This window comes from Labeo rohita, chromosome 12 (assembly GCF_022985175.1).
Source record: "Labeo rohita strain BAU-BD-2019 chromosome 12, IGBB_LRoh.1.0, whole genome shotgun sequence".
Lineage (NCBI taxonomy): Eukaryota > Metazoa > Chordata > Actinopteri > Cypriniformes > Cyprinidae > Labeo > Labeo rohita.
Genome location: NC_066880.1, coordinates 20,070,433 through 20,080,048, shown reverse-complemented (window position 1 = coordinate 20,080,048; position 9,616 = coordinate 20,070,433). Strand labels below are relative to the sequence as shown.

Sequence of the window (9,616 nt, the reverse complement as noted above, 5' to 3'; positions counted from 1 at the left end):
TTTATGTGTATTCTGTCATTATGAAACATTATAGTTAGAATATGCTGTTGTTTTTTTTTCCCCCTCTCATATCAGAGTGATAGCTTCTGTGCATGTTACCCAGGTGAAAGCCCCTGTAGTTATTTAAGGCTTTTTTTGATTGCATACATTTTTTTAGTCAGTGCTACAAAGTGCTTGGCATCCTGCAAGTAAGATCAGCAGGACTGTAATCCTTTGTTGTGGTACAGATGGCACTTACAACATCAATTTCAGCCATCGGCACAGAGATGCTAATAAACACAGCTTCTTTTCAAAATACAATAGAATGTATATTATACATTATTGACAAAGTATCTGCTCACAGCTACATTTACCCAGAATTACGTAGAATGCATCATGAACATTAAATTAAATAATTAACTCCAGGATGTCTCTGAGAACTGCATTCATCTTGTTCATAAAAGATTAAATCATCAGATTTCAGAGATATGACATTAGAACATTTCCTCTCTTCACCTCATGCTAACAAAGTGCTACACTGGAAGCACCGAACGCTAGGTCACAATTAATTAGTTATCACTGTGACTTTTACTTTAATTTAAGTAAATTCATAAGCACACATTAATCTTTCTCTTCCTCCGTCTCAGCAGAAACATCAATGCCTGAGTCACAAAAGGCCACACTAACAACAGCAGCAATGTACGTCCAGAGATGTCAAATGGCCACCATTTCTCCTGTAAAATAGAAATTAAAATATTAAAGAATTCTCTTTTCCATGCATATTTGATCAAAATTCACAATATATGATTGAGAAGCGATGACAAGCAGCAAATGAGTCTTGAGATTCATAAGTCTGCCACAAGTTTTACCTCAGTTTCTGCAACTGTCAACTGTAAATGGGATCTCCGCTGTGAACTTTGAGCCTTAAAATAAATATATGGATACAAATAAAATGAAAATAAAGACACATCAATTGTTATTTACTTATCAATGTCACTAGTGGTAGAAATAATAATAATAATAATAAAAAAAATTAATGAAGAAAATATTTAACAGAACAAATAAAAAAAAAACTGTATAATGACATCTAAACTTGCATAACATTTATGACATGCCATGATAACATCTATGGATATTTCTGATGATGAAAATGTCTATACTTGTGCTATTTCTACAATTCTTAAAGCCTTTCTACTTTTTCTGTCGTTTTTTCATGTTTAAATTCTGTTTAGCATTCTGTCGCTATTCTTTATACTGCTCAGCTTTGACAAATAACACACACTTTTTGGCTTTTATTTTATTCAGCTTCCTTACATTTGCAGTTGCAAGCCCTTCAACCACCTCTAGTCGTTCCATGACGCTCTGCATGTCCTCTCTGAGTTGTCGTAAGGCTAGAATGATCTGCTGCTGCACCTCGCTGTTCTGTAGCCTGTCAGGCCCACCCTCAGAATCATCTCTGCCCCCTTGCCCTGAACCAGCCCCAGAGGCAGGCCGCTCCACCCATCTAACATTGCGGGGAGACATATAACCTGAAACAAAAACATGTGCATACATAATGTTTTTTGGTTTCATTGTTGGGGATATCTCATCCACACTTTTGAGATCACCTTGGTCTGTTTGCACTAATAATGTGATAAAGATATTTTAAGTGAATTCTGCTTCAGACCTGAAGGCAATTTCATTTCTTTAGTACCAAATCAGCATGTTAAAATGATTTCTGAAGGACCAAGTAACACTAAAGACTGCTGTAAATGCTAAAAATTCAGCTTTAAATATTTAAATTACATTTTAAAATACATTATAAAACATTTATTTTAAATTGTAATAATATTATTACACCATTACAGTTTTTACTGTATTTTACTTAAATAAATGCAGTCTTGGTGAGCCTAAAAAAACGTATATAGTTTATACAGTCTCAGAGTTATCTATAAACTAATGTTTTCCAAAACAATGATAAAATAAGCATTTGGAAGATATATTCTGAAAATATGGATCAACAATTCTGATTGGCACATTAGCTTCTCATCACAGACATAGAAGACACTAAAGGTGCTGAAATTGGTCACTTCTTCACACATTTATTGTTATGTATGATGAATGGGACATAGTGCACTATATAGGGGGTAGAGAGAGATTCAAACAGTTTAAACAAGCTTTGAAGTGAATGAAGTCTGGCTTCACATGTCATGTGAATCTTCAAAGCATGTACACAGTGTGCTTTGCTCCAGAGACACAAGATTGCAGGGCCGATCATATGCAGACCACAAGACGTGTCTGGCCCATTTGAATTATACACAGAATGCTGTATTTTAAAATGCAATGGAGGAGATGAAACATCAAACATTAGATATCCTCGGCATTACAAACAGCAAAGATGTGAAGAAGAGATAACACCGGTGCTATATGCATCAGCATATTTCACACACTTTCAGACACTATTACTGAAAATTACCACTTTTTTCTAGTAGTAGCAATTCTACATTAAATATAAAGAAGGAATCTATTAGACTCTTTTTTTTAATAAACTGTGGCTGTCACAAGCTGTCAAATGCTGCTTTTTTGTGCTGTGGCACAAAACCTTATTGGCTATTTTTAAAAAGGGCACTTGATATGTCCCTTCCAAACTTCCTGTTTCAGTGGAAATTACATAAACACACTGAATAATGCTGCATGTTTCAAGCACTGATCTATATAAATTAATGGATTGCTCATAGAATTCTAAACACATTGCCCATTGCAGACAGGTAATTGATCTAAAACAAAATCCATTTTTTATGTATTTTATTAAACATGAATATATATTTGGAATTATTAAAAGAAACTGATTCAAATGTACAATAAGTATTACAATACAAGCTTCTTTTGCACCATTATATTAAAATGCAAAGTTAACCATGCATCAACTTTCATAGAGTGACAATATAAATGCATGGAAATAAAGCTTTTATTTCCTGATTGAACAACATTCTGACTTAAGGCAGCACAAATTATATGGGATTTTACTAGTGTTATATGTAAATACTGTTTAATTGATTATGTAATATTTAAATTATCATAACTGCTTTAAAATACATGCTGTTAACAAATTCACTGTTGAATAATTTGCAATGACTGCACAAATAAAAACTATATCTATATCTACAACGATCAGGCATAACATTATGACCACCTTCCTAATATTGTGTTGGTCCCCCTTTTGCTGCCAAAACAGCCCTGACCTGTCGAGGCATGGACTCCAGTAGACCCCTGAAGGTGTGCTGTGGTATCTGGTACCAAGTTGTTAGCAGCAGATCCTTTAAGTCCTGTAAGCTGCGAGGTGAGGCCTCCATGGACTGGACTTGTTTGTTCAGCACATCCCACAGATGCTTGATTGGATTGAAATCTGGGGAATTTGGAGGCCAAGTCAACACCTCAAACTCGTTGTTGTGCTCCTCAAACCATTCCTGAACCATTTTTCTTCTTGCCCAGGTGACACACATGCACCCGGCCATTCACATGATGTATTAGAAAATGTGATTCATCAGACCAGGCCACCTTCTTCCATTGATCCGTGGTCCAGTTCTGATGCTCACGTGCCCACTGATGGCACTTTCGGTTGTAGACAGGGTCAGCATGGGCACCCTGACTGGTCTGCAGCTATGCAGCCCCATACACAACAAACTGCGATGCACTTCGTATTCAGACACCTTTCCATCAGAACCACCATTAACTTTCAGAGCAATTTAGGCTACAGTAGTTTGCCTGTTGGATCAGACCACACAGGCCAGCCTTCACTCCCGATGGGCATCAATGAGCCTTGGCCGCCCATGACCCTGTCGCCAGTTCACCACTGTTCCTTCCTTAGACCGCTTTTGATAGATACTGACCACTGCAGACCGGGAACACCCTACAAGAACTGCAGTTGTGGAGATTATCTGACCCAGTTGTCTAACCATCACAATTTGGCCCTTGTCAAACTCGCTCAAATCCTTACTCTTGCCCATTTTTCTGGCTTCTAGCACATTAACTTTCAAGGACAAAATGTTCACTTGCTGCCTAATATATCCCACCCACTAATAGTTGCCATCATGAAGAGATAATCAGTGTTATTCACTTCACCTGTCAGTGCCTGATCAGTGTATATCTGTTTATACACATACATAGACACATACAAACCCATGAGCCATTACATTATCACCACCTATGTAAAAATAACCTGCAGGACCTCCTTTACCCCACAAAACAGCGGCCACTGTTTGGCATTGATTCAACAAAATGGCGACAGGTTTCCTGGGGTATCTGGTACCATAATGTAGCAGCAGGTCCTTCAGTTCCTAAATATTGCAGGATGGTGGTGATGTAGCACAACCGATTAGGTTCATGTCAGGTGAATTTAGAGGCCAAGGCATTAACAGAAATTTACCATCATGCTTCTCGAACCACTACTTGAGGATTCTGGCAGTGTGGTATAGCACATTATTGGTAATGGTCAGCACTTGCAAGGAACACAGTTGCCATGTTGCCACTTGGTCTGCAACAATGTTCAGATACCTGATGGCTGTCAGGAATTGTGCTATTGGGATAATGGGTCCTAAAGCGTACCAAGAAAACATTGCCCACAGCATCACGTCACCACTGCTGGCCTGTGTCTACCCAACAGTGCATCCAGGTGTCATAGCTTCTGTTGGTCATCGACGTGAGGTTTTCACAACAAAACCCATCCAACTGCTGCTCAAAACTTGCCCAAAAGTAGCCCAAGGGGGGTCTCCTGAGGGGGATCCCCCACTAAAAATCACGTTCAGTGGGGTAAAATACACGTTTTTTGGAGGGGTTCCCCGGGTAAAATTAGCATTGCAAGGGATAAATATCATGTTATTTGGGTCGCTTCAACCCGCAGACATAAAAAAACAACTCGCAGCAACAGTATTAAAGTAGCCCAATTCCACGGGAAAACCGTGGACTTGGGAGCACTGGTACTGTGTGTAATCAAACACATAGCAAAAGATTCGTGACAGATTTGTTTTTGTTCTGGATCCTGTGCTCTGCTACCACACTGGAGCACTCTTGCCACCATCTGGACAGCGGTGGGAATTACAGTTACAAGTTAAAATAGATCACCCTCAGAGTAATCTGTCAAAGTGACGGACAGCCTTCAGATTTTTCTGTCACTGATTAAAAAAAAAGAAAACCAACACTCTTCACTGGCTTTGTATTGTGGGAAGCGATCTCCTTGTCATTTCTGGCTTATAACAAAAAACAGAACAATGTCTAAAAGCGTACAGGTGTAATGTGTACAGTGTACAAGCTTATAAAAAACAGAAATGCGTTTTTATAAGCTGGTGACCCAAAAACAAGCGTTTAAGGACACAAATAGTTGTAGATGTCAGGGTATTTCATGTTGGGCCATTCAGTTGGATCATTTCTCCAACAAATGGAAGGTAAAAGGGTGGTGAAATAATCCTTTATCATGGTTAAAAATAATGAATGCTTCCTATCGCCAATTGCGTTTCCCTTCAGTGGGCGTAGTTCTCAGAGTAATATGACACATTGTGCTCTACTTTTGTGTCTTTAAACGCTTGTTTTTGGGGTTGACAACTTCTAAAAACGTAGTTCTGGGTTTTTTAGTTTGTTTACTTTACACCTTGTCACATAGCAACTTTTAGACATTGTTCTGTTTTTTGTTATAGGTCAGAAATGACAAGGAGACAGCTTCCCGCAATACAAAGTCAATAGAGAGTGTTGGATTGTTTCCCCTCCGGTGGGCGTGGTTTTTAGTTTATGACGCGTGCCGCTCTGTCTCTGTCTCTATGCTTCTGAAATTAGTGAGGGTCCTCTAGCCCTAATGCACATCTAGTTTAACACACCACATTTTTGTCCCATCTATTGCAGTTTAGAAAATGAATGCATTTATATGTGGATGTCATTCCCGAAATGGTCAATCCATGCATTTGGAAATTTTAAATAATTTTAACAAATGTACCAACATATTGTTACATGATTTCACTTGTGATAGTGACACAAGAAGCCAAAGAGGGGTTGTGGTTTAAAATTAATTAAATTAAAAATTAAAAATCCAGTTTAAATTTACCTGAGGGGCCCATCCATCCCTGCTGCATCCCCTCTCTCCCTGTGGTTCTCCTCCTTATGGGAGGACCATGCCTATCTTCTGCTCCCTCACCACCATGTCCAGCACCGATCTGAGTCACCTGAGAGAGAGGGCTGTACTGATGCTCTTGGATTCCAGAGGACTCAGTGTGTGCATGGCCACTGTGGGAAGTGATATTACCATCTGGCATTTCAGCAAGCTGTAAATATATATATACACACACACACACACACACAAAATAAAGTGTACAAAATGCGGAATATAGAATGTCATCAAATTTTTAATTAGATTTAGTCAAATTTTAGACCTTAACAGTGTCCAGCTGTTCCAATGAGTCACAGAAGATTTCACTCTCTGAGTCACTAGTCGGCCCCTGAACCTCAGACACAGGTGTCTCTACACACATATATGGCGATGAAAGTGAAGGAATATAGCGTGCACAATCTAAGCATTATTTAGTACTTATACAGCAGTCAAATGTTTAAACAGCAACTGTGGTTAGAACAGTGTTGAACAATGTCTGAACAGTGATCATAACTGGTGCATTTCAGCCATAGTAGGTTGCAATATAATTTAAAGAGAAAAAGGAAGTGTAAATTGCAAGTATTTGTTTGTACAAGCTTAAAGCCAAAATTTTCCATTGTAAAAATGTGTTTTGGTGGGGTGCAAATATTCTGGATCCCTCATTTATAGATAATCATTCCACTACCTGTGCTCTCAGCTTGAAGTTCACTTTCAGCAACCATCCCTGTGTCCTCTTGATGAAGAGACGGTTCTTGAGTTGCCCTCTCCACTTCATAATCAGCCCAAACATCAGCTGTTTTTTTGGCATTTACATCTTTAAAATGCACACCAAAATCATAGTTTTATCACACAGAACTCTTAGTATTTTACCAAAATAAATAAATAAATGCACACCTGATTTGAGAGATAAAAGTGCCTCTGGAGGTCTGGGCATATCATGAATGACAAGATAGAGAGGTTCAAAATAGTGGAAAAAGGATGCAGTCTTCTCATTGATTTGCATGGTGTCTATGACCTGTAAATAATAAATGACAACAAATTAACTTATATGAAAAAAAAAAAAAAAAACCTGCTTGGCTGCTCTGAACACAGACTTGATTTATAGAACATTTTCCAATACTTTCTTTTCCCTAAAGTTGTTTTAACAATTTATTAGGTATTATTCAAGCTCTTCCACCTCTTGTGCAACTTTCTTCATTTCATCCACATAAGCAGCCATGGCATTTTCCCGACTCATGTCTCCAAGCTGATTCCAAGCATCCCTGACACAAGACCAGAAAAATATGCCATGAACATAAAACAGTCCTTTAAATGTTCTGAGGGCTCTGAAAACTGTTAAATGTACTTTAATTAGGTGCATTATAGCACTTGAATATGATGTTCATAACTGGTTAAAAGCTTTACCATTTGTAACGGCCTACAGGGTCCCAGAATCCGGGGCGTGACGCTGTACATGGGCCACAGACTGCCTGTTTGTATAGACCATAAAACCGCAGCATCACTTCATAAGAGGGTCTGTAGGAACCTGTGCAAGTGCATTTTAAAATTTACCCCAGGTGCCATGAGCTGGTGCAAATTATTCAAGTCAGTGTGATGAGATAGACTTGTATTTATAATTTACAGCTTTGCTTTTAAGAAATTACAAGCTGTGTAAATTGTATACTTGCTACAACAGGAAGATATTATGTACATAACAGTGATGATGTCATTAATCAATAATGTAATTTTTGTCAATGCTGAGCAAAGCTACCATTTTTGGGTAGACTTTGAATGACGTCGACAGCTGCCTGAAAGCGTCTTTGACAGTCCTCGATCTCTGACATTGTAAGAGCTGGCATATCATACGGTGTTTATTTTTCCCACACTCCTGCAGCCGAATGTTCATTAAGTGGACAACCTGTGAATTATATTCACTGGTGACAAATGTGTCATTCAGAAATCAAGTTTTGGAAGAAATTGTGCTCTCAGATTACTTGTACGACACTTGCCGCCTCCCCACCCTTTAATCATTATAATTATTAGTTTTCCAGGAGACTAAGATTTTATGTTCTCCCAGGGTTACTGGCCAGTGGGTCAAGCAGAATAACGTTAAGCAAGGTACAACTCACCTGCCTTGTACTCCTGCTGCCATTACACCCGAACACTACCGTATAACTGTAATAAGACAATATAATGGCCGATCACATTTTATCAAAGCGGTGCGCCTTCTACAATCAGTGAGTTTTAGAACAGTGTGCTGCTGTCTTCTAAAAAGGGGATCTTTCACCTCTTGGAATTTCGGCCAGGAGTTCACTTCCTGGTTCATTCACGTGATGGAGTATTACGGCGACGATTGGTTTCTGTCCCAAACGAGAAATAAGAAAGAAAAAGGAGTTGCGAAAATCAAATAAACATTTAGCCTACAAAACTGCGGTTTTATATCGCTAATATTTTTAAGTGTTTGTCTTTAACCATCTTTCAATGGCGTCAGTGTTGCCAGACGTACGAAAATTATCGGTTTTGTGCGATATTTTAGACCTCTACGATGTACGATCAGATAAAAAAAATCCCATAATGTACGATAATTTCAGAATTTTATTAAACTTCAAATGATGGTCATTGTAATCATAGGGCTTCTATACTAATTAATCTAGTTGTGGATCCTATGTCTAGCGTGCCCTGCTTTTAAGCCAACGAGCACTATGTTGCGGTCACAACAGCGGCATCAAATCAAACCTGTACAGCAAAAGGACCCCTTCAGCATCTGGCAACACGCCGGCTTCTGATGACAGCGACTCAGGGGTGGAGTTTTGACCTTCCCACTAAAATAGGCTAGTTATTTATCTGTTGTGGTAATTTGCAGGTCGTGTCAAAAAGTTATTGGTCTAGATAAATAGCTGTATTCTGTACGTTTAACTCGTGTACTTTAATTTTCTTCCAAATACGATCATTTTTAACTTCAGGTACGATACTTGGACATTTCCAATCTGGCAAGACTGAATGGCGTACAATTACTAGTGCGTTTAGCCTGCACACTGCACGAGGCAATATATATTTTCTGTAGAACTGTTTGGATTTAAATAAAAGCTTCAAATGTATACATCAATCATTATCTTAATGGGTGGCAAAACATTAATACAAATGTTAAACTTGTTTTGTATGCTTGAAATAATTAATTTGATCAGCTTCGTTTGATTTAGATGTTTTTTTGTTTTGTTTTTTTGTTTTTTTTTGTTGTTGTTTAGTTTTAAATTGAGATCGCTAGAGGGAGACATTTTGTTAATCCTAATCTCAGCACAGGCTCGTCTTCACAGCACTGTGTATGGTAAGAATTTATTATGTAGCCCAGCCTTGATCAATTCGTTTGGTATAAATTGTTGGTATATTTGCGTTTTGAATTGAAGATTTAGTCGCTTTATTTTTCTTTATTTTTCCTGTCTGTGTCTAATCCCATTTAAGCGAGCTGCTCTTATAAATATACGTCGTTAAAATAATTCAATTCTAGAGCATACTAGATAGGACAATAGAATCTTTATTTAAATCTAA

At 38.2% G+C, this 9,616-nt stretch overlaps 2 protein-coding genes across 7 annotated transcripts in view; one reads left to right on the top strand and one right to left on the bottom strand.

Moving 5' to 3' along the window:
- Nucleotides 1-348: 348 nt before the first annotated feature.
- acbd4 (acyl-CoA binding domain containing 4) lies at nt 349-8,409 on the bottom strand. Of its 3 annotated transcripts, XM_051124831.1 has the most exons (11): nt 8,200-8,408; nt 7,842-7,988; nt 7,496-7,616; nt 7,269-7,353; nt 6,986-7,106; nt 6,777-6,905; nt 6,375-6,463; nt 6,050-6,266; nt 1,294-1,508; nt 849-902; nt 349-713 (listed from the first exon to the last, which is right to left on the bottom strand). In XM_051124831.1, exons 2-11 carry the CDS (start codon nt 7,927-7,929, stop codon nt 588-590), a joined length of 1,245 nt encoding a protein of 414 aa, XP_050980788.1. In that variant the 5' UTR covers nt 7,930-7,988; nt 8,200-8,408; the 3' UTR covers nt 349-587. The 3 variants fall into 3 exon arrangements, with proteins under 3 accessions (XP_050980788.1, XP_050980789.1, XP_050980790.1); XM_051124832.1 differs by lacking the exon at nt 7,842-7,988 and having other exon boundaries at nt 8,200-8,409; XM_051124833.1 differs by lacking the exon at nt 7,842-7,988 and having other exon boundaries at nt 7,496-7,560.
- A 511-nt stretch (nt 8,410-8,920) lies between these two features.
- plcd3b (phospholipase C, delta 3b) overlaps nt 8,921-9,616 on the top strand; it is a 32,605-nt gene continuing 31,909 nt past the window's right edge. The window contains exon 1 of one of the 4 annotated variants that reach the window (XM_051124736.1): nt 8,921-9,033. The gene's annotated coding sequence lies outside the window, so the exon portion shown is untranslated. Of the gene's footprint in view, nt 9,034-9,131; nt 9,396-9,616 lie in introns of those variants that run through there. The other 3 variants (XM_051124738.1, XM_051124737.1, XM_051124735.1) reach the window with 3 other exon arrangements.

Bases quoted from the DNA above. Each gene is read 5' to 3' on its own strand.
- acbd4 (XM_051124831.1), bottom strand. From the start codon at position 7,929: ATGCCAGCTCTTACAATGTCAGAGATCGAGGACTGTCAAAGACGCTTT. The intron at 6,464-6,776 runs GTAGTGGAATGA...ATATGTGTGTAG, and splicing joins ACTTCAAGCTGAGAGCACAG to AGACACCTGTGTCTGAGGTT. The intron at 903-1,293 runs GTAAGGAAGCTG...ATTTATTTTAAG, and splicing joins AAGGGCTTGCAACTGCAAAT to GCTCAAAGTTCACAGCGGAG.